At 37.4% G+C, this 24,623-nt stretch overlaps 1 protein-coding gene across 1 annotated transcript in view; it reads right to left on the bottom strand.

Moving 5' to 3' along the window:
* si:dkey-225n22.4 (collagen alpha-1(XXI) chain) overlaps positions 1–24,623 on the bottom strand; it is a 43,350-nt gene that overhangs the window by 15,602 nt on the left and 3,125 nt on the right. The window contains exons 2-17 of the mRNA XM_056739082.1: positions 22,014–22,142; positions 20,939–21,496; positions 19,601–19,766; positions 18,457–18,679; positions 18,036–18,209; positions 17,704–17,781; positions 17,178–17,189; positions 16,980–17,081; positions 16,832–16,885; positions 16,618–16,662; positions 16,480–16,533; positions 16,173–16,226; positions 15,840–15,887; positions 15,638–15,691; positions 15,142–15,195; positions 2,464–2,517 (exon numbers count right to left, since the gene is read on the bottom strand). Of these exons, the coding sequence (XP_056595060.1) occupies positions 2,464–2,517; positions 15,142–15,195; positions 15,638–15,691; positions 15,840–15,887; positions 16,173–16,226; positions 16,480–16,533; positions 16,618–16,662; positions 16,832–16,885; positions 16,980–17,081; positions 17,178–17,189; positions 17,704–17,781; positions 18,036–18,209; positions 18,457–18,679; positions 19,601–19,766; positions 20,939–21,496; positions 22,014–22,095 (1,812 nt within the window). The 5' untranslated portion in view covers positions 22,096–22,142. The remainder of the gene's footprint in view (positions 1–2,463; positions 2,518–15,141; positions 15,196–15,637; positions 15,692–15,839; positions 15,888–16,172; positions 16,227–16,479; positions 16,534–16,617; positions 16,663–16,831; positions 16,886–16,979; positions 17,082–17,177; positions 17,190–17,703; positions 17,782–18,035; positions 18,210–18,456; positions 18,680–19,600; positions 19,767–20,938; positions 21,497–22,013; positions 22,143–24,623) is intronic.

Below are 24,623 nucleotides of genomic sequence, written 5' to 3' on the forward strand. Positions count from 1 at the left end.
ACCCATACATAAACAACGAAACAAATTCATTTTTCGAACATTTTCCAAATGTACAGGATGTTTTGACATGGAAACACCCCGCTTTTTGAAAGTACGGTTGTAATTTAAGATGTTCTTCATGTTGACATGCTGGCAGTACTTGAGATTATTTTAAGAATCTGGTTGTGTGGGTGTGCTGTTCCATCATACCAGTAGGTTTGTAAATATTATGTTTGATGCAATGCCTTGCTTGAAGTGGTCATTTAATGAATGCTCTTCTTTATTTATTTTTTTACTCTATGCAACCACTGCAAAGCAATTGACAGAGGTTGACGCTTCTCATTGAGTAGGATCTGACATTGGATAGTTGGTTAAAATTGCTTGAGAATTCTTTTCTAATATGCTTCTGAATATTAAGTTGTTTTGAGTTAACTATCATTAATGTTATTTTGCTAGGTTCTGAGCATTTAAAGGAGACTGAGAGTGTCTTTTCTGAACAAAGTCTCTGTGATACTTTATTAGATGTACACAGTTTTAATACACAGCAATTAATTAAGTACTGCGTACTTTGTATCTTCGAAGAGTATTTAGTTTGATACATTTTTTAAAAGACAGATGCAGCTATTCGATTCTTTCTTGAAAACGTTGAGCTTATGGAGGCGTACAGGGGTTGGGCGGAACTACATTACAGTACAAGCACACAATACATCATCACATTATCCCTGTATAACTGTTGATTCAGTAAAAGTTTGTGTTCATTGTAAACCCGGATAAATTGGCAGAACTCAATTATATTGAGTTGTAGAGGTTCATGGTTCAAGTATGAAGAACCTTCAAATTTTGATTACTGTTAAGTTAAAATTCTTACCAAATCTTAGTTAGTTCCGACTTAAATATTTAATTTATCCTTTTTAATAAATTAAGTAGACAGAACTTAAACAAATAAGTACACCAAAGTTGTATTTTTAAGATATTAACCTAAATTCTTTCGATTTCTTTATTTTGCATATTCCTCAATCTTAAAATGCATCACCTTGATTTATGCAATCCAAAATGATCAAGAAGAGACTGATCTCAGAACTGGCATTAGCACAGTTAATGCTCACTGGTAACATAACACATGTTGCAGGTGAAATGTAGCTTCGCAGACAATAGTCACATACACCACTCTTCCAAACAATGGTAACCACAAAACGAAAAAATATGTCAAACTCTTCTAAATATCTAAGAGATGTGAACACTAACAAGTCTTTAACTTTACTAAAAACATATTAAAAAAAATATTTATTCTCCTAATGCAGTCTGACGTAAAGCATGCTGGGGAATTGGAAATCCTTCTTGACCAATTGCGTTGAATTAACATATTTAAATTTAGTAAATTGAACTAGTGGTTGAACTAATTGAAAGTAGCCTAAGTAGAACTTTTTTACAAAATTAAGTTTACATTACTTAATCTGTTTGATTATTTTGAACATTAGGGTTTACATTGTTGGTTACATTATTCACGTATGTGCTGATTGCCAACAAAACACACACATATGACTAAGTTTCACTCAACGCACAAGGTTCATGTCTGGCATCTTTTAGCGCTGGGACTGCGCCATCATTCATCACCGAAATGCAGTGAGCAAACAAACACAGCTAAACTACCGTCAGCCGAATGAAGCGCATTGATGGGCTAGCTCTTTCTCTCACTGGTAGGGAGAATTGACCAATACGGGATTAAGAACCCTTGCTACGAAACTAGATTCCATGTTAAAAAAAAATCTTTCCAAAACCTGTACAAACTCTGGCGGAGTGAATCGAGAACAGAAATACTACATCGTACGTTCGACATCTTTTTTGACAAGTTGACCGTGTTAAACTAAGCTAGCAAAATTAACAGTGTAAAGATGTCAGAATGCAAGAAATTTCATTTTACAAGAGATGCACCGATTCCGAAGGTGCAACCTGTCGATTCCGATTTTTGCAGTTTCCGATTTTATATCCACAAACTATAATTGACAGTACATAGATAAAGGCATATTTACATTTCTTCAATGCATATTTTTTCATAATATTTTATTTTATATATAAAAAATAATCCAAGAGCTCTGTGACTGAAAAGTAGAAATAATAAATATAAATAAACAAATGTCACTTAATTGACCCTTTTATCTTTTGATCTCAGCTCACAAAAATCAAAGATTACAAGCCTATGATTAAAATACGTCCTTAACTTTATTCCTGTCTGTTCCAGTTCATGAAACTAACAATGCATTATTTTCTGAAATGAAAATAAACTTTATCTTTATCTTGGGTCTGTGGTATTAAAAGAAGTGGGTTAGTTCATTTAAGCTGCAACTACAATACAAGTTAAACATCTTATAAATTAATTATACTCCAAAGATTTATTTGTATAATCACATTTTTTTTGTTAGCACCTCTACATGGTACCTTCGCTTCAAACAGGATAGAAGAGGCATAATGGCAAAAAAGACTCACTGGCACTCCTCGTGGTCCATCTACACCTAGAAATCCAATGGCTCCTTTCTCTCCCTGAGTGAAATAGACAAGAGAAAGTTAGTCATTATATCCAGACTTTAAACAGTTTAAAATAGTGGAACTCTATAAAGGTGTTGAAACTAGAATTTCATTGTACGGACAAAACCAAGACAATTACTAAAAGGTTTGTTTTGTTGTAGAGGTCTCACGGGACAAATAAAATGTTTCATAGCAAAACATACCAGCAAAGAAGATAATTAAACGATAAGGTCCTCACCAAAATCTACAAGACATTTTTAGATTTAGTTTGTAGTAGAAAAAGTTATGTTAAAATAAAATATCACAATTGTAGGGATTTCTATTTTAAATTAAAATAAACATTTCAATTACAATAAACATCATTAAACGCAAAAAGTCTAGGTGTGGTTAATGGGTACATTCTCTTTAAGCACACCCCTTTATCAATTAAGCCTACATCATGTTTTAAATTAAAAAAAATGTTCATTTTAAACACCCTTTTAAAGGAATAATTGTAGAGAACAGTTAGACACAAAACATGACTAACAATAATGTAGCCTCTTATTAAATGAATTTGAACTTATTTATGTCTAATGTGAACATATTTATATTTTTTGGACAATCCTGACATATTTAAGATATGGCTCCGGATGGAATTTTTAATTTTGTAACAAAAATTATTATGAAAATTATTTATATTCTCCAAAAACAGATTAAACCATTAACGAATGAAAGCAGGGCTTGGCATTAAGCATGGTCATACGTTTGTCCTTCGGACAAGTAAAATTGAGAACAAAAATTATTGTCTGAAGATAAATAATGACATTTCATTTGAAGTAACAATATTATTGTTTCGGATTCTGGTAGGTCAAGTTTGCTTTTAAGCATTTTACCTAGTGCCCGCTGTGGCTTTATGAAATCGGTTTTACTATCTACTACTATTAATTTTTTTACCATACAATAGTGGTATATTTATCAACATATATTGCTGAAGTATACTATTGTATTTACTATATTAAACTGCAGAAAATTTATATACTATAATGTTTTTTATACCATGGTGTTTTTTAACCTTATTATAGTATACTTCAGTGTTTACTACAAGGGTACTACAGTTTTCTATAGCAAATAATATAGTATGCCTACACCACAATTTTTTTTCATTTGAGTGTTCAGGTTAACGTGACAATAATTTTGGACGGGTCATTGGGAAGTGTGTTTGACGATAGCTTTTTTCAAACAGCAGAATGCTAGTGAATTAAACTCTCAGCAACTGGAGATTTACATTTATGCATTTGGCAGACACTTTTATCCAATGCGACTTAGAACCAGATGTATAGGATAATGCATTGTAAGTATGTGTAATCCCCTGGGATCGAACCCACAACTTTGGCGTTGTTAGCGCCATGCTCTAACCACTGGGCTACAGATGAAGGTTATATCCTCAGACAGTGCAGACGCAGACGCAGACACAGACGCATCCACATTCAAATCCACGAGAATGTCACACGTGTAGAACGTTAGACTGTGTTCATTCACTCAGACACGCAGAACAGCCGAACTGTATTGTTTATTCTTAGCACAGACAAGCTTTCAACGCACTGTACAGCCCTGAGTGTTATAGACAAGCATACATTTCAAGCCGTGATAAAGCTATACTACAACATAAATCTGATATTTTCTATTGACTTTAGATTTATTGTAGTAAAAATAAATATCTACTGTATTAATTTATAGCTAGTTACCCAAAATGTAATTCAGCATTTAGTGTCGACATCTATATTTTCCAAAGGTTAAACGCCTTTAGACGATCATTTGTTGATAAAACGGTTGTTCATATAGACAATAACTTGCCTTCTGTGTGAAATGTGAATTTTATGTCACACTGAAGAAGACTTTGATCAGAGCTGTTCTGCTGAAGAGGCACCAGGCATCAGCTTCAAGTGTGAGTCATTTGCCCTCAAGCGAAGAACAAATGTTTTGCCCTCCATGAAAGCTTCAAGTACACTTCCTAACACTTTGACTTTGTCAAGCTGTTTGAAAGCCTCAGAAGACAGCCAAACGTAGAGGTTTTCAGCAAGAGCTTGGCCTTCCAGGACACATAAAACATCTAAGCAAGCAAACCTCTTATTATAAAGTGCACATGATAGAAAAATACTGTAAATGTGAACGGTCCTGGCTTGTGGAAATGGTCCCAGTTTAACTGCTTTGACTCTCGTCTGACATCTGTGGGTGTGTTTGGCTACACATATGTGTAATAACATTCACAGAGTTAGTAGGGAAGACATACAATACTGTCTGACATATAAACCAGACAGCCCTACCATCAATGTATGTCAAGCAGAATAGCTAGAACAGATGAATGGATTGGATTGGATTCAATTTATTGTTATAACACATATAACAAGTGTAACGAAATGGATTTAAGAAGAAAAATACAGCATAACATGAGGAAAGTGGTGAGAAAAAAAAAACAGATAGACATAATACACCATAGACTTGCAAGATTTGCAACAGGGTAAAATAATCCAGCTCCGATTAGCAGCCATCTGGCCCAGTGCCATTACGGCGCCGCTCACAGACCTGCTTGTCAGGCTTGAATGGCTAAGAATATGTTGACAAAGTTCTGACTTTGGGTGAATGGTCCTTTAAATTGTAAATAACTTTGAATGTTGCATATTACTTTCTCTCAATTGAGGCATTCTGTTAATATATTTGCAATTTTGCGAAACTCTTTGACCGGTCCTGAAATCAATGGTTCGGACATGAGGTTCACGCCCTACATATTAGACTTCCTGTTGTCAAAAACTCTTATTTGCAAGGATGCATACATACACTTTGTCAGTATAAATTCATAACACCATTTGCCCATAGAACTACTGTAAAAAAATGTTTATTATCTGCCTTAAAAATTGATTTTCCATATTATTTCTAAGATTATTTATTTCTATAAATCTACAATAGTGAAACATGTTCTATGTGTGGCAGAAATATTGTCGGTTCAGTCTGTGACATATTCATTTTGACAAGTCATCATCCATCCATCTGTTCCTCACCGTAGATGTCTTCAGGAATGTTTAAAAATCACACATCTCTGATTCTGACAGCCATATGAGGGAGACTAAACATTTCTGTACATTTAATAAAGCCCTATGTGTTAAAGTGCTGTGAAATATAGCCATGTGTTCTCTTCACCAGTCCAAATGTATACATAGCTAAAATAATATATGTGGCCATCCTAACCTAACCTGTGTGTCTTAACAAAAGTGTCAAGATGTCCTTTTTTATGCAGAAAATCAACATGGATGCTCCTCTGCAAAGCTCCTCTAGGTAAAATTATGACTTTTATCCATGACAGTGATATTGGATGGCTCTCATACCAAGATGAATTTGCGTCTGAGCAAATGCTTGCAGTTTTGAGCTGGTGTTTATGCTCATTTGTTTCTGACATGCACCTCGATAACCTGTTGATACCACAAATCTGAAGGAGAATATTAATGTCGAGGTAATGTATTTAATTAAATTTGAATAAAATCAGCGCTGTGAGGCGTTTTATTAATCAGTGTTTTAATTTAAGGTGGGGAAAAGTGCAGCAAACTTATCCTTGCAGGCTAGATCTTAGGCGCCACATTAATGCACCAGATGATTTAGGATGGCAATTAAACTTTTAACTTTTAATTGTGGTGGGTTGAATTTGTTGCAAATTATGACTAGGGTCTGGCCAAAAATATTTTGTTTATTCACTTCCTACCAGACTTTATTAAATCAGTTTACACGTGAAACATGCTGTAAAAACATGCTGAGCCATGAGGATACAGAAACTTCAAAGAGTGTGAGTTCAGTGTGGCAGTCCAGCCCTGACTTAATTTATGTTCAAGGATTGTGAGTCGTGATGGTATATGCTTCGTCTAATCCCAGTCTAGCCGAGGGGCAAAACTATTCGAGAACACTAAAGTTCTTGAGCCCAGGCAGTTGGAGAAATCTGTCCACATGGTTTATGCATTTGCTGGTCTGGTCCAAGCACCCTAGCAATGGATGAGCAGTACTGCTTCACTGCCTTGTCACAGAGGGTCAGCGGATTTTCTGCCCATTGCCTAACATAGATACGACATACAAGGAGACTGCGCTAATAGCCTACTTTGTGCTAAATGCTAACATTGTAGATGAACATCGTGCCTTCCTTAGACGCTGCCAGGCCTCTCATCAGACAGTTATAGAGCATGTTGCTCAAGGATTGGATTTTTCTGTGTAAATACGGATTTATGTATTTTTTGACCTCGCTGGGATCACCTGTGTAAATTGAATAAATTCTATTTATTTTAATTCGAGGTGGGATTCGGGTTTTGATGATGTGCGCGTTGTGTGACTAAAATAGGCCATTCTATGATTTGATGGCTTGAAACTCTACAAATGGCAAAATGGCGATCACTGTAAAATAAACGCGTTGAAATCTCTACTGAAAGCATGCATTTAAATTATCTAAAACCTCAACATGCATCATTTGCAAACCCTGCGGATTAATTTGGAAATAATGCTGTTATGAATGACTTATATGCGCCATCTAAAGGCTGTGTATGGAAGTCTCTTGAGGCCACAATATTCTTTACTTTTTGTGTTCAATTATTGTTTACATTTTATTGTACTCAGCAATAATTCCTTAAAGTAGGCCTAGTATAAACAATTCAAGGGCCATTTGTAAATGCCATCTTATTTGACATTAGCATATATTTGCACGAACCATCAACCTATTTTATTAAATATTGTTTAGGTGACTGTTAAACTAATAAACATTTGAACTTATATTTCCAAAATTGGCAGACCGAATTTGGAAGTTATAATAACTAGTTTTTGTGTTGCCAAGTGAAGAATATTTTTTCATGTAACATTTAATAAGTAACTTTTAAAGATTTTTGGGGGTATTGGGGTTGGGCGAGAGTGCATGTGGTCTTCATTCTCTTTTGTCCTTGGCTGATAACATGCCTGCTTGGTTCTTTGCGAGAACTTGTTGTTACATGTGAACTCTGAAAAAAAGACTTTAACTCGAAACTGATCTTACATTGGACAGAGCTTCCAAGATAGCGAGTCAGATTGAATCTGCTGCCGAACAGGCCAAGTCTATTTCAAATTGCCGTCAAGTTACTGCTCCCGTACAAGCTGTGCAACGCGTAAAGCGCGAAAACATTACGTGCCCCTTCAATTCCTGTTAACGTCGGGAAAAGGAGGTCTTTCTTTCACTGAAAAACTGTAACACACCGGTACGCCAAATACTTAGCCGCCTGACACTCTGTGTTAGCAGTGCTGTGTCAGAAAAATTACAGCGCTGACAAGTGGCAGGGGTGATAGAAGACATCAACGCATCTGCATGGGTCTCACTAGTTGTTGTTACACAGAAGAAGTCTGGAAAAGTCTGTTATTTTGTTGACCCTTAGAGAGCCAAATAAAGCAGTAATATTGGATGAACTACTTGCTGCTCTAAAATGTTCTACTGTTTTCACTCCTGTTGATTTGTCTACTACCAAGCATTACGAGGCACTGTAATAGGACAGTCGTGATCGAACAGCTTTCATTACTCCGATTTTGCAGTGTTCGTTATGGGTTTGCCTCAGCACCTGCAGCATTTCAGTAGATGATGTCCTTCATCCTTGCTGGCTTGTCAGGGGATGGAAATTATTCAAGCGGTCTTACAGCGCCTAGAATTGGCCAGCTTACAACTCAACAATGACGAGTGTCTTGTCCGAAAAACCAGCCAGCTGTTTTTTAGGACATACAGTGTCAGCAGAGGGTCTGCGACCGGATGAGTCCCGAGTACAGGCCATACTCAATGCTCATACACCTTCTGATGTATCTACTTTAGGCTCCTTACTTGGACTTATGTCGTGGTACAGTAAGTTCCTTCCTGATTTTGCCACTGTTGTAGCTCCGGTGCGTGCATGCCTGCAAGTTCCAAGTGGATTCAGCTGTTCAGAGGAAGCTCAACAAAGCTTGAGCAAAATGAAACAACTGCGTGCAAATAGCCCTTCTTATTTTAGAAGGCATTATTTGACCCCAAAATGCACACCATTGTCTTCACAGATGCTTCTGATTATGGTCTGGGCGCCGTGCTCTCCCAAGTCAGCGCAGATGGCATTGAACATACTGTAGCCTTTGCTTCAAGCACACTATCTGCTGCTGAGCGTTCACATGCCACTGTAGAAAAAGAAGCACTTACGTGCTGGTGGGCCATTGAGAGGTGGCGTACTTACCTCTGGGGCAGCCGTTTCACTCTATTTACAGATCACCAGGCCCTCACAACTCTTCTTACCACTAAAGGTGTTGGCCGTGCTGGATTTGTGTAGCAATATGGTCTGCAGGTCTACTGCCATTTAATTATGATGTGAAATACCGTCCAGGTTTTCAATGACAAAACTGTGAAGTCTCATCCTGCTCCTCTTCAGCCGGTACCACTGCCAGATGGACCATGGCAGAAAGTCGCTGTGGATATAGTCAAGCCATTTGACACTGCAGCTTCCGATTGCAGGTTTGCTATCACATTGGTTGATTATTACAGCAAATGGCCGGAGGTTTCCTTTACTCATACCGTGTCTGCAGATTCTGTGATTTTATTTCTGTCATCCGCATTCAGTCGCCATGGAAACCCACTGAGCATAGTGTCTGATAACGGTGTTCAGTTTATATCTGCTGCCTTCGCTTCTTTTCTGGAAAAAAGGGACATTCGTCACTGTTGTTCCTCTCTCTACTACCCTGCGGCCAACAGTGCTGTGGAAAGGTTTAATCATATGCTCAAATACACTGTCCAAGTGGCTATTCAACAACATCAGCCATGGAAACCTGTCATAACTGACTTTTTGCAAGTGTACCATGCCACTCCGCATGCTTCAACCGGTACCGCGCTTTTTCAGCTACCTTGCGCCAGGAAAATGCGCACAAGACTGTCTATTGTGCCATTCCCTGCTGTGCCTGCACCTACTGATTTGATTGTTCGCCAAAGGGTTACACGGGCTGCAACGAAAAATTAAACTATGTACTGATAGCGCGCGGTGCATGCACTCCTTGCTTTCAGGAGGGTGATAAAGTGAGAGTCCGTAACCATCTGCATGTCACAGGAAATTCAAAGATCGTCTCTCGGTTCACAAAAACTGTGGATGGGAACATATGTTCTTAGTGATGGGAAAACTTGGAATGCTTCCAATCTCACTGCATTTCCATGCACAACAATAGCTCCTGCTGAGGACAATGATCACTCGGTAAATATCCATTCCTCTAGACCTACACGTAATGTGCACAATCTTAGTTGGCTAAATGACTATGTCACTTAAATGTCATGTATTGCTGCATTGTTGATGTATTTCATACTGTGTCTGCATGCCAAGTTGTTCTTGAGTTAATAAGTTAATGTAACAATCTGTATACTACCGTTATCAACATGTTTTGCTGGAGAGTTAATGTTGTCGAAATTAACAAAATGACTATACTTTGGATTAATCATTAACAGATTAAGTAACTACTCAGTGTAGTAGCTATTCAGCAATAATATAGTTTTTAAAAAAGGAAAAATGTTGTGTTCACAAGTCAATTAGCATTGTGACAACTTTTTGAAAAATTGTTAATTAAGTGCTATTGTTGCGTAACTAAGTTTCGATGTAATTTTGGTGAAGATAGTCGAGTAAAGATGGTGAATGTTCGCTACTCCTGGTTGTTTTTACTGTTGAACAATTTTGGAAGATAGCACAGAGGTGCTGTGTGGGTAATATTCTTTTGAGAATCTATTGACAGAAATGTCTTCAGAAGTGTATAAAGACCTTACATAATGAAGCGTTATGTTTGTACTATCTTTGAATGAGCTCCACATTGCTCCTTTAAAGACATAGTTCATTCATAAATAAAAAGCAGTGCTATTCCAAACCGGTTTTCTGTGGAACACAGAATTTCTTTATCGGAATGTTAATCCATACAATGAATGTGGATGGTGACTGGGGCCGTCAGGTGCCAAAAAATAATAAAATCGCCCCGTTAATGCATCATGACATTAGTCCATACAGTTTGTGTGCTACAGTCCATGTGTTCCAAAGCCTTACATCAATTTGTGTGATGAACAGGCTTTTGACTGATAATCTTGTTTTGTCAGCTGTGATCACCATTCACTTTCATTGTATCTCTTAAGCGCAACCTGGACATTTTTATAAAAAAAATACTTTTTTTAAGGACAACCGTAATCCTCTAAAGACATAAATTGCTTTTAGAGACCAATTTGGCAATACTGCCAAGACAGTTGCCTAGTCCATCTGTGAAATTGTCTGTGGGGGTGTAGCTGTATAAGCCATGCACTTTAAAGATTTGAAAGAGTTTGCATTGTGTGGTAGTCAGCTCTGTGTACATGGAGGATGATTAAATGTATGCAACATTCATTTAAAATTGTGCACGTATTTGAGAGACATAAAACGAATGCATTCAGAATTATTGTGTGTGTGGGTTGAAGAGATGCACAACTACATAGGCGTGTTTTTGTTCACATGTGTGTGCATACAGTATGTGGGGTGTATGATTTAAACCCAAAATGTCCAGAGACAAACCTAAGCTGTAAAACCTCAGCAGTAAATCCAGAATGCCAAATGAATGTAACCAGCAGAGAACCGTGTTCTGTGAACATCAAGTTTTACGTGAAGGCTTTTGTGGTCTTTTAACAGCTCTGTAATCTGAAAAGTGAAGTTTTTTGACCTAATTTTGGGTTATCTATGGCCTCGTATTTTTTACGCTAGATTTACAGGCTTGTTTTAAAGAAGTCCGCCACAAAATAATTGTTGAAAATCAAAAAAGTGAGAAGTCCGCCGTCTGCTAGCCTGGAGCGTTAAGACGAGCTTTATTGCAGCATGTTGTAAAACCGAACCAGACTGAGACGATGTGCTCTTGACTGTACATTAAAGACATTTGCAAGCACAATGTTGTTTGCTTTGAATGGTCTAGTAAACAGTATTTCTAAAAACGAACACGAGAACCAGAAAACTGAAAAATTGATTGTTAGAAATAACTGGCTGGCCTATGAAGTATGAAGCGCACAAAAAGTGTTGCAAACATTCAGAAAAATGTTTCCAGAATGTTGTTTGGGAACATAAAATGCCCTGCACGTCAGATCAAACCTTCAGCCTACGCTTCATCTGTAAAGTATTTAGACTGGTAAAAAAGACGTGAAATTTTGCAAACAGAGACAAGCAAGTGGCTTGAACCGTTCCCAACGAAAACCATGTAAATTGGCATCATCTAGCTAAACCTATTCCCACCATTTGTAAACAGAACTAATATTTAAAGCCAGGAGGAAAAATTTGTTGACAGATTCAAATATTTTTAGCGATGACTTTTTTTATCCACATATGTTACTCCTGCCTATCAAAAAAATGTAACGAAGTAAATCATACTGTATGTATCGCCTGCCAAAAAACTGACTTAAAAGCTGGCAGCATTTAACGTGACTATGTTTGGAGAATAGAATATAAGAATCAATGCAGTAGGTTTATTGTGAACTCCTAAAGTTCATATTGACTTGGAAAATATTACTTGTTACAATCCTAAAGAAAGCTGTCTGGCATCTCCACCTGGGCTGAGCCCGGGGTGGACATAAGTCTCATTCAATATAAGTGAACTGAACAAAAACAAACGTGCACATTACATCATCGCTTCTACACCTTTACTGAAAGCCTCAAAACATGGTCATGCACGTGCTAATGCAACACGTTAAGTAAGATGGTCAGTGGCTGTTTATGAAAATGTTTTTCCTGAAGTAGGCCAAGGGTGTAGCCGGATTACACGGCAGGATACATTGATGCAATAATGTAAGTGGGAGAAATGTAACCTTTTCTGTCAAGGTTTCTTTGATTTGATTTCTTGAATAACAACTCAATGAAAAATAAAAAGACATCATTTAGTTGGTTCCGTCTTAAAACGCACATAAAACAGCGGATGATTATTGTCACTTCTCACACATCTTATAATAAATTTAAAGTTAAACTCTGAGTTAAAGGTGCTGTGTGTAGTACGGAGGATCTGTGGACAGAAATCCAATATAATACACATTGTCTTTAGAGGTGTATAAAGACCTGACATAATGAAAGGTTATGTTTATATAACCTTAGAATGAGCTATTTCTATCTACACACACTGCGGGTCCCCTTACATGGAAATCGCCATTTTGCTTCTACAGTAACCCTAAATGGTCTACTCTACGGAGCACATTTTGTAAAAACAATATTTCCTTCGAATTATTTTTTTAAATGTGACGACATCTTAATCCTGTGTCAGCCTCTAGCGTGATTCGAAAAGGATGGGTGAAGGGTGGAGTGAGTGAGGCTAAAATCAACATTGCTCCTTTAAGAAACTCTTTCAATGATTTGTTTTAATCTTTTTTTTATTATTATTAACAAATTTACAATATACACTTTATGAACTAACAATGAACAATATTTTTTAACACCATTTAATACCGTGTTTTTAACATTAGTAGGAGCATTTGTTTATGCAAAAATGAACTTTGGCTAGTAATGTTTGTTATGTAAACTGTGCTTAATAATGATGAATGACCTAATCAAAATACCACGGCTTGTGCACATAACATATTCATATCTGAATGGTACCATCTGAACTACATTTTTTAGACTTTTTTCTCTAATGGGTGGCACAAAGAAAGGTAAATAAACATTCCCAACACAAGATGATAATGTTATGCTGTGTCATTTAATTTGCAGGAGAAGGCGATTTGTCTTGTTTAATTAGGATCTGACCTTAACATTTAGTGGATAAATGATCCTGACATTTCCAAGTCAACAGTGAATGTTTTGATTTACCAGTTGAAGTGTTACACGTGACTGTACAAGAACAGCTGTCTGTTTAGGTCCTGTAAACCATTAGCCAGTGCAATGTTCCTTGAAACTATATCGAGGCACTTGCACTTTATTTATTGTCCTAGTGGTATCCAAATAGAACCACAACACCAGATGATGGTTAACAAGCTTAGTGATACTTTATAACTTTGGGGAAAATACAAAATTTGTTCTTACCACTCTTAAAATGTTAATGAAAGCAAATACAGCACATGTTGCTGCACAGACATCTAGTTAAAGCACTCAAGACACTGTGCAAAAAGTTTAAGGGCAATGTACATAGCAGGTCTGTGAATTTTCAGTGTGTGAAAACAGTAAAGACTGGCACATGTTTCGAATGAATAACAATTGGAAACTAGTTAAAAAAAGAGAGCCATACTGCCATGCGTAGCTTTCAATCCACACACAAAAAGACGACACTGGATTACAATTTAAAGCCACTTTCGGTTTCATTATAATAACAGGAATGATTCACAGGAAGGAAAATGGCCCCAGGAGCTCGTTGGTTGTGGCACATTTTACACCTTTTACAAAAAAAATTGAGCCATTTGGTGTGAAACAAACTGTTGATGAATGTTTTTTTTATTCCATTTCATTTAAATTATTCCTGCACTATATCAAGGACTTTTAACAAAATTACATGTTTTCCACATATATTCCTTATATTGCAAATAATGTTGCATGAAAATCTATTATAATGTGTGATGATTTAAGTCAGTGGAGATGTTAAATGAGTCGTGATACATGTCTCGAACCTGTATTGCTTAGTTTGTTTCTATGTAAGAGACTTTTTAATGATTAATTTTTCATTTGATTTGGAATTTATTTTAATATTGCAATTTAGTTTTGTTATTTGCAATAAAATGTATTTTATTTTACAAAGAAACGTGTAAAATTTGAGAAATAATAAATGGCACTAGTTCATTTCTTTGTCTCAACTCATTTGGTAAAACTTAAAAAATCGTATTGTGAGATCAGTATCGTGAATCGCATCGCATCGCATTCATTTCATTTTAATATTGTAATCAAATTTGATTATGTAAACCAATTCCAAATTAAAGTAGTAATTAAAAATAGAAATATGCCTTAATTGGATTGAATTCATTTACACTCATTAATATATAATATATTAATAATTTATAAACAAATAATAGTGTTTGTTTTAGATTTAATGCAATGTGTAAACACTATATAAGGTTGAAAAACGCTGTATTTTCCACATACTGTGCATGTTTGCATCTCCTCTTTGCCATGCCTTTCTGAAATGGCCGATTTTTTACAAAGCTCATCGCTCTGAAAAGCGAGGTGTGCTATGATTGGCCAGTGAACCTGTGTGAAGTGATTGGAAGAATACTGCAAGCGTGTGACGAATACGTAACGCCTCTTACCATATTTGGAACATCAGGTTCCAAAGCAGTTGTACTGACAGATACGCCCACTTTACTTGGGTATACATTTGGGCTTTCTTAGTCAAATCATACCACAAAATGACTTAGATTTGAGGGGATGTGGTTACACGAGGTGTTTCAGGCAGGTCTGGGTGAGCATTCGCTTTTAGATAGAATGCATATTTGTTCCGACACTTTATTTATTTGCAATTGTACTTGTCTAAAACATACAGGGGCAGCTCATTACACACCAAAGATACTGAAAAACACGTATTCGCACCATATGACCCCTTTAATCTGAGGATAGAATGTCTATCTTGACTGTAATTATATTTAACCATAGTGTCTTTAAACAGAAGAAGAAATCTTTTTTTTTACTGAAATCAAAATACTAGTTGACTGACCTTTGGTCCAAGGGGGCCAGAACGTCCTTCACTGCCAGGAATTCCACGTTCCCCCTGAGAAAACATTACAATTGATCAGATCCCATTGAATGGGATTTCACGTGTGTCATGTCTAGATACTTAAATCGGCATAAATGATGATCAGGTTACAGGAGCTATTTAACGCATCTGACATCCTAACTCAAGTGTGATGTTGGAATTGTTTTCATTTAAACTACCCTCGGTCATGCATGCAGAGCATTGAACAACACCCACTAGAGGATCATGAGAAATAGTTAATGCAATGGTGCGGAAAATTCTCAGCCTTACCAAAACCGTGTCACAAAAACAATGATTATGTTGGAACATTGTTACTCTTTATTGCCGTTTTTCTGTTGTAGGTAACAGAGCAAATCTATTAAAGGCTATTAAAGAACCCGCTGTTAATTTTAGCACCTTGTCTCTGGTCTGCAGTAACTATAACACATTTTCTCTGTCACAAATCATTTATACTTACTTTTGGACCAGGCTTTCCAGAATCTCCTTGTTCACCTTTCTCCCCATCCTCTCCCTATTTAACAATTCAAATTGGTAAAATGTTTGCTTCATCATGCAACAAATGTAACAATGCAAAAACTCTATTGTTTCATTATAGATTCGGGGGTAAAATATGCTTAACATGACAGGTTACGTGTTGTTCACTAATCGCATTTTTCTACCTTTTTTCCTGGTATTCCAACAGTGGGAGGTTGTAATCGTGTCGCACCCTTAAAAAAAAAACATGTTTTACACTAAAGTAGTTTTTTTATCATTATTTTATTAGGGGCTCCTTCACTTGGTATCTTTAAAGGAGATCCACCGCATGTAAACAAATCCATTTCTGCAATTGCCAGCCTTTCATCTCCTCTTATTCAGGTCCAACCACCATCTGGTGCACTGACGGTATTTATAAAAGGAATCATTGACACATTCAGACCAGAAATTGGTGGTTTGCACTTTGCACAGGCCTGCCAGAGGGGTTGGAAAGTGACTCCAATAATTTCAGGTCTTACCTTGGGTCCTGCCGGGCCCGGTTTCCCTGGCAACCCTTGTTCTCCTGGTTCACCCTGGATAAATAAAATAGACCGAATATGAATGGCAATATCGGAGAAGAAATGCTCATTGATTTACATCCAGAAACCAGTAATGAGGATGCCAGACTGACAACATCGAGCTCCATCAATGTGGGAAGAAGCTCTATTGCTGCCAAACAAACGTTTCATCTAAATTTGAGAATGAACTTCAAAATCTGCTCCGTTTCTAAAAATGTTCACTCTGTGAAAAGGGAGTCAACTTGATTTCCCCTGATACAGGACGTACTTTCCAACCCTTCTGTCCTGGTTCGCCCTTTGGTCCTGGGAGATTTGCGTCACCCTGAGAAAACAAGAAAGCAGAAAATACGTCAATTTCCTCTAAATGGGATACAAAACAATGCATTATTCGTTAAAAGCATCTTACCTTCTTTCCAGGTATGCCAGGCTCTCCCTTTATACCTTTAGGTCCCTAATGGAGAAGATGTGTAGGTATTAAAACCAAGTTTAATCCAAGTATATCAAACTCATGCAATTCATAATGTGGCACAAATAACACAAATACATATTAGTAAAGATTTCAAAAATTGCTCATAGGCAACGTTACAATCCGATATCCTGAATATATACGGTTTACTCACAGTCTTATTGCTTGGGCCCGGTGGTCCTTGTCTTCCCGTCTCGCCAGGGGTACCCTGTTGAGAAATCATAAGACTTTGTAAATCGCTGTATTAAAATTCATGTCTTTACGACTTAACTTGTTTTTTAGTCATGGAGAGTTGAATTGACCCTTGGTCCTGGGGGTCCTGGTGGACCAGGTGGTCCTGACTGCCCTTCATTGCCGTCACACTCTTCCCCTGTATCATTTGTAGGCTCACGCACCAGGGGGCACTATAGAGGTAAACATAAACCACTGTCATGTAGAAACTATCCATCATTAAGACATGGCTCTTGATCCGTGACCATCCCAATCAATATCAAACTTACCCTTTCATCTTCCTGTATAAAGACAGAAAGGTCAAAAGAGAAAACGTTAGTCGTACGATTGTCCAAAGACAAAAAAAAATCACAGTTGTGGATTTTTCTAGATGCAGATTTGTTTTTAGCTTCAGTTCTAGAAGTGTGTTCCCCATTCATTTTCTATTCAGGCCTTTTAATTTAAATAAAAACTTAAGATGAAACTGAAATGATCTTGTCACATTTTGTAAAGTAAAAAATCTGTAGGCCTATTAACTCTAAAAGCTATAAGATTGAGTACCTAACATATATGAGCGTAGGGGTTTATTCCCAAGTGTGAAATATCAGGATCATATGCTGTCCCATAGATTTATGTTACACTTCCAGGTCCCTTCTGAAAGTCTCATGAATGTAAAACGGGGAGAATATCTTACCAATTTAGATTGAAGGGAACTGATTTTATGAATAAAGTTTTGGATCAGAAACGCACACAACACATCACAACTCTTATACTGTTTCTGCATCTTTCTGAGCCATTCAAATGACTGCTTCTTACCACGGAGTAGATTTCACATGCTGTCTCTCTCTCGCTTTGTTGTGGGTCACAATAAAGTCTCAGTTTCTGGATTTCCATCTGCAAGAGTTTGTTATGAAGAAAACATGTAGGTTTTTGTAAACCGCACAAAACTACAATGTAAAGCTGATCTAAGCGCTATAATGATATTGTATATCACAATTTTGTGCTTGCAGTTTCTTTAAACAAAAAACAACAGATCAGTGTGATGTTAATGGCTGTACAAAAATGTATGTCATTCATACTGTTTTAAATTGTGTCATGTGAACAACTATACATGTATAAAGAATCTACTAGAATCCACTGTGACTTACAGGAAGTGTTGCATTAGAGCTCAAGTGTTTGGAAATCTGAGTCTTTCCATTGATGAAGATGGGCACAACAGTGTCCAAAGCCTCATCCTGTATCTGCTCGTCATCCAGGAAAAAGATGGCACGTCTGGGGTTAACTAGAACCTTTAACTGATGCCATCTTCCATCAAAAAGCCTCTGTAAGATTCCAGAAAAAATAATTAAGCACATGGTGTAGCGCTTGTGTATAAAAAAAAGCTTGACATTGTTTGAGGAAGAAAATAACATTTTCCAAAACAACAAATGAATAATGTGCTATGGTAATAAGAGACTATGGTAATAGTTTTTGCCATTGAGAATACAAGAAAACATGGAACCGGTACAAGATTAAAATGAAAATAATAGAAACTTCTCTGTAAGTAGCTGTTGTTTAAATTTCACAAACCTCAATATTTTTATCAAAAGAAATAATCTGATGCCCATTAAGTGTGTTTGTGGTTGTGAAGCTGACAGATTTGTCCTTCCCGCTCAGTGTGACAGCTACTTGAACTTGTCCATCTTTAGAGAGCACCCTCCACAGATCAAACTTTTCCTTACGCGCGGGCCCTTTCAACCTCACAGTCGAAACAAACACATAGGAGGGTGGGAGGCCTTCTGGAAAAATTTCCCTTTAAAATAAATGAGGCAAATTGAAGTATGTATACAAATGCAATCTAAAAGTGATAGTTCACACCAAGATGACAATTCTGTCATCATTTATTCAACTTCTTGTCATTTCAAACCAGTTTGCCTTTTTTTCCAGCAGTACACAGAAGAAGATATTTTGAAGAATGTTGCTAGGGATGTAAGGATTCAATGTGAGAAAGCCGAAAATCGATTCGAGTCGGTTGAGATGTAAAATGAATCGCAACACATGTTTTGAACAGCAGGGGGCTAACAAAGTCTTAGTTTTTTATATTAGAGACTTTTGAATTATTCATTTTTTTCATTGATTTGAAATTTGCTTTAAAATAGCTGTTTAGTTTTGGTATTTGATGCAAAATATATTTGTACTTTTAGAAAGAAATGTGCAGCATTTGAGAAATGATAGTTCATAGTACATGCCCAACGTAAATTATTTTCCTAATATTGTATTCTGTATTTATTCACACTGTATATCTGCACTTGCTAATTGCACTTCTGGTTAGACCTAAACTACATTTCGTTACACTGTACCTGTATATGTGTAATGACAATAAAGTTGAATCTAATCTAAAAAATCTAATCTGATAGGAGTATCGTGAATCGCATCACATCATGAGCTGAATGTATCTTTACATCCCTATATGGTAACCGAACCGCATCCATAGAATTCTAATGTATGGGAAAAAAAACAATGCAAGTGAATGGGTGCCGTTGCTGTTTGGTAAACAAAATTATTCAAAATATATTTTTTTGGGTTCTGCGAAAGAGAATCATACAGGTTTGTTGGTGAGTAAATAATAATAGAATATACATGTTTAGGTCACTTTAAGATAACAAAAAACATAATATGAGTATGCCTTAAAAGTCTTTAGAATGAACATATTAGCATTCATATTAAAACCAACCTTGTGTTTTCAGTAATGTCAACACTTTTGTCTAACAGATAGGCTGTCTCGGACACTAATGAGCCCTGAATCTTCTTAGCCTTCTGATGGATCTTCATCCCCAACATCAGCTCAAAGCCTTTCTCGTCACGGGAGGCCACAGGAATACGTGTCGGGCACACAGATTCTGGAGCAGGACACAATGTCAGTTAACAAGATGATCATTTTAATCGTGTGGTACCGTACAGAACAGTTTTATCAAACGCTCTCATTCCTGTTCTGAATTCTGCCTCACATCTTATTAAATCAATGTGTTATGCGATTGTACTTTATGATAATCATGATAGCTATCATGAAGAATGATTAAAAGCATATCTCAAAGCTAAAATGACGATCTCCGTTGCGATTTAGATTAAAGGATTACTTCAGGCAAAACATTTCTTTTCATTATTCATGCAATTCGAAATCTTTTACTATTTTTATACCAGTATCTTTATATTACCTGTATTTGTAGCTGGGCAATTCCAGCGTTATGGATGGGACATTTTCAGTCAAAACTTGAAATATAAATGTTCAGGGAATGTAGTTATCACCAATACATCAAACCATCTGTATATATTTGACTATACCCCGCATTATAGAATCTAGACGTCATGGAGAAAAGGTAAGCGTTATGGATGTGACATACTTTGCAGGATTTCTGTGAAATAAAATGTCCACACCAGAAGCAATAATGCCCAACAAATGGTCAAGAGATGACTCATCGAACATTAAATAGATACTTTATTTTCACATTAATGAGGAATATGGGTGGATATGGATGTGACATATTACTTCCCTGACTATGTACAGCTGTCCTTTAAAAACGTAAAGAGAGACCTCACATGGGTTTTTAAATCCCCAAAGATTGACACCTGACCTGTCGGCATGGTGAAAACCTTTCGGGGAAAAATCGTAATCTTAAGGTTGATATTTGCATGGAATTGTCTAGCTTTGACTCCTTTGACCCATTTTGTGCCCAATTTTTATACAGTTGATTTACAGAACCCGTATCCTTCCTCCTGCTGTCATATTAACAATTATCCTTCCAAAGAGCTGCTTCAACTGCGGTTGGTATTGTGCATGTCGCATCTGGATCCTGTTACCCTCCCCTAGTGCTCCTCCCTGCCATGGCCTCTTGCCGCTGGTTTGACCCACGAGTTCTGTGGCTTTCCTTGTCACTGGGCATGAATGAAGTGTGTTGGGCTCCCTGTTCTTTTAAGATCTTACTCAAACAGTAAAAGGGCAACGCCGGCAAACGCTGGCTGTAATGCGGTCAATGTTTAAAGGCCGGCTCACACGCATGCATGCAGATCTTACCCTCGCACAGCTTCTGCTCCATGGCATCACGGATACGATCGATATTGGTGTAGTCCTCTGCGTAAAGCACGTAGTCACCTGCTGGCTTGTTGGCGATGGCCATCAGCTCTGATGTGGTGATCTCTGTGCCCACACCCACCGCAAAGACCTTCACCCCTTGAGCCCGCGCCTCCACGCTGGCATCCACAACATCATCCTGCGATTTCCCGTCAGTCACTACCACGGCAATGCGGTTCTTCACGTCACTCCGTTGTGTGGATGCAAATACGTGGTCCACGGCAAACTTTATGGCACGGCCTGTCTGAGTGTTGCCACCGAGGTAGTCGATGTTCTCGATGGCTTTAATGAGATCTTGAGCGGTCTTGTGGACGCCAAGCGGGATCTCCAGCCTCGGGGTGTCACTGTACTGGACTACGCCCACTTGGGTGTGGTGCGAGCTCACGTCGAAGCCACTGGTAACATTGACCAACCAATGCTTGGCTGTTTCGAAATCCTCATCCCCGACACTCCAGGAGCCATCCATGATGTAGACCAGGTCATTGACCGCTGTGCTACAGCCTACAGAATCAGAAAAACTAAATGGTGAGCTAAATGAATCGAGTGTTTCACATTTTGTGTCCCTTGTAAATCTACTGAGCTGCCTGTATTGGAAGGGGCCATTTAGGTATGCTTTAAGGTGACCGATCTGGATTTGTTAAGATTATTTTTGGGTTCTCAGTGATTTCCTCAATGGAGTTAAAGATGTGATACTCCATTTCACATAAAAATTGACCGTCAATTTGTAATTATATTCAACTATTTACTGCAATGCTTTTCATAATCACCTGGATTTCTTTCGATTTGTGTGCATGGGTTTTGTCACTGAGCTCATCACAATGCATTATGGGATTGCTTCTCCATCAAAGATGATCCATCAGGATTCTTTGAATTTGGCTCAAAAGTTGGTATCTCTTGGAACAGTCTTCACATCAGAATCTACAAAGGCAGCTCGCTAGGTTTTGGAACGGAGCCTAATTTGTGACTGCTCACAAAAGAACCACTAAAGAAGCAAAGAAGACAAAAAAACGGTCCATACCAGCTCGGATATCATCACCCTCTCCTGCTTGTGAAAAGACCAGGAAAAGCAGTGCTGGAATAGGCCTTAAAATCCACAACATTCTGGACTAACGTTCCTGTCCTTACTCGAAGTTTCAGTTTCCAGAGCCTTGAGAAAAGAAGATGAAAATATGTTTGTTTTGAATGCGGAGCATCATTGCCATTTGTAATTAGACTAAATGGGTGAGAATAGATTTGCGTACATGATTACTGAAATAAGGCGGTTTCATTTGATTATAGCTCTAATGTTACACAATCACTTAAGCTAATCAGATCAGTACACACATTTGCACATAGCTTTTCACAGGGGTGTTGAGATTCGTGTTAAATGTTAAATGCGTACCTCCGAAACAAAATCAAGTAATTACTTCCTAGATTACACATTTAGTATAATGCCGCTACATAGTATAGCAAGTGTAAATAAGCACAACTGAGGCTTTTAATCCCAATATTCCTTTCAAGGAGCTCCGTTCCTGTAGCTCAGAGTCAAGAGCATTGCGGTTGTGGGTTCGATCCCAGGGGATTGCACATACCTCTGTCGTTGGTTAAAAAGCGTTTCCTAAATGTAAATATATGTTAATGTTAATATTCTTAAAACCAGCCTACTATGGTTAATAACCTTGTCTGTCGATTCATAACAGTATCTTACAAAGAAAGGTGTATTCTTTAGATATCAAAAGTATCATATTTTACTGTAGGTAATTGTTAGGTTTATGGATTTCAACAACAACTAATACATACACGGTTAAAACAATCTGTGAAATAACAGTAATGGTCTGCAAGTTTTTTTTACATTATACGTTGAAAATCTGAAAGAATTCCTGTTAAATTCTGTAAAATTACAGGTTTTTTTACAATGTTTAACTCTAAGGGCCTAACGTAACTAAAGTGAACACTGTTGTTTTTGTAGGAGTTTCTCTTTCAATTGCAAATGTTTTGGGATGAGATTAGGGGCGTCGCTAGACCCCTTCTACTGGGGCACGTGACCCCCTATAAATTTCACCCCAGTATAAATTTCAAGTTTAAGATAACAATTTTGTTTATAAAACGGGGAATTCCACAGACTCAGAGGTGAGGATCCAAATGCAGTTTATTTGAGGGGTATAATCCACAGGCGAGAGTAGGCAAGGGTCATCCACAGAAAGACAGTCCAAACAATAGGCATCCAGGGCAAGACAAAGAACACGAGGATAGAAGCAACAGTGACATAACACAAAACCAAGCAACGAATGACTGACAAAACCAGGTTGAAATAGACAGAACTAAACAGATTTCAAGAAACGGGTGTTAATGTTTAAACAATGAGTCCAGGCAGTGACTTATGGGAAATGTAGTGAATGACAGTCCGGGTGATGTGGAGAGTGGGCTCTTGTGGCTTTGAGAGGGCACTGCAGCTAATGACTGTGACATGTAGGCTATGGAAACATGATGAAACTAAAGTAAGTTTCTAAATAAAATCGATCATCATCTCAGATCATCTCTTGTTAGTGCAAAGCAGATGGATGGAAGCAGAGATGATGAGTTTGAGGGAGGTAAGACTTGATAAACAAACTACTGTAGGCCTACAACCCCAGTCAGTCAGGTCTCAGACATTAGAGTAAAGTGTCTCAGGAAAACCTTTGTCAAGTTTGAAAAATTGCATTGTTGATTAAAAAAACATCTGTACTTTTGGGAATGAAATTAATATTTAATTTACTAGCTAGGACATAGAAGACATTAAAGTTGGCAGTATGGCTGAAATGCTATTATAGGCACTAGAGTATAATGCAGTACAGTTGGTTAAACAACTTTGTTTGGACTTGACTGTTAAACCATAAATGTTTTGTTTAAGATAAAAATATGTGCTTTATATTAGTTGGAGCCATGAAACGAATGCTTTCTTGAAATAATATCTTTTAATAAGATGTAATTATTCATTGTTATCATTGTGTATGGGATGCAGGTGTGCATGAAAATGTGCTTGCAAACATGTTACTGAACTGTTTGTTAAGTATGTTGAAGATACTTAAATATTTTTGGTAACACTTCAGTGGGGTGCCATTCTCATTATTAACTAGTTACTTGTTTGATGTCTATTATTACTGATGCCCAAAAAACTGCCCACTACACCCACCATCATAAAGACGAATTCTGCACAGCATCCCACAAGTTTTCTGCACGCTTGCTCTTTGTTCATAGTGTCTTTTGCTCATTTTAACTGTACAACTCCCCAAATTACAACTCCTCACATTTTACATTCCCCCATTGTTGTTGAAGTTTATACGTCAACCAGATGCGCTCTAAATAATATGCGTAAAAATGACATAAATAAAACAACATGCGTCAGGATATTGTGCAAGCGTTTCATTGGCAAAGTGTCAGACCCTTTTTAACTCTGCCAACTACGACAATTGTCCCTTTTATTCAACCTTATAAAAGTCTCCTCGGTGAGAGGGCCGTTTTGCACAGTAGCGTACGACATGTGGTCTTATTTTCTCGCTTTGCATCTGTTATGTCTACGAGCTTTCATTTAGCGTAAAACACTGCCCAGCAGACCGCAGGCTGCAGCCAAGCAAAATGACAGCGCAAGCAAAAAAAGACATGAAACACA

This window comes from Triplophysa dalaica, chromosome 23, assembly GCF_015846415.1.
Source record: "Triplophysa dalaica isolate WHDGS20190420 chromosome 23, ASM1584641v1, whole genome shotgun sequence".
In the NCBI taxonomy this organism is placed as follows: Eukaryota; Metazoa; Chordata; class Actinopteri; order Cypriniformes; family Nemacheilidae; genus Triplophysa; species Triplophysa dalaica.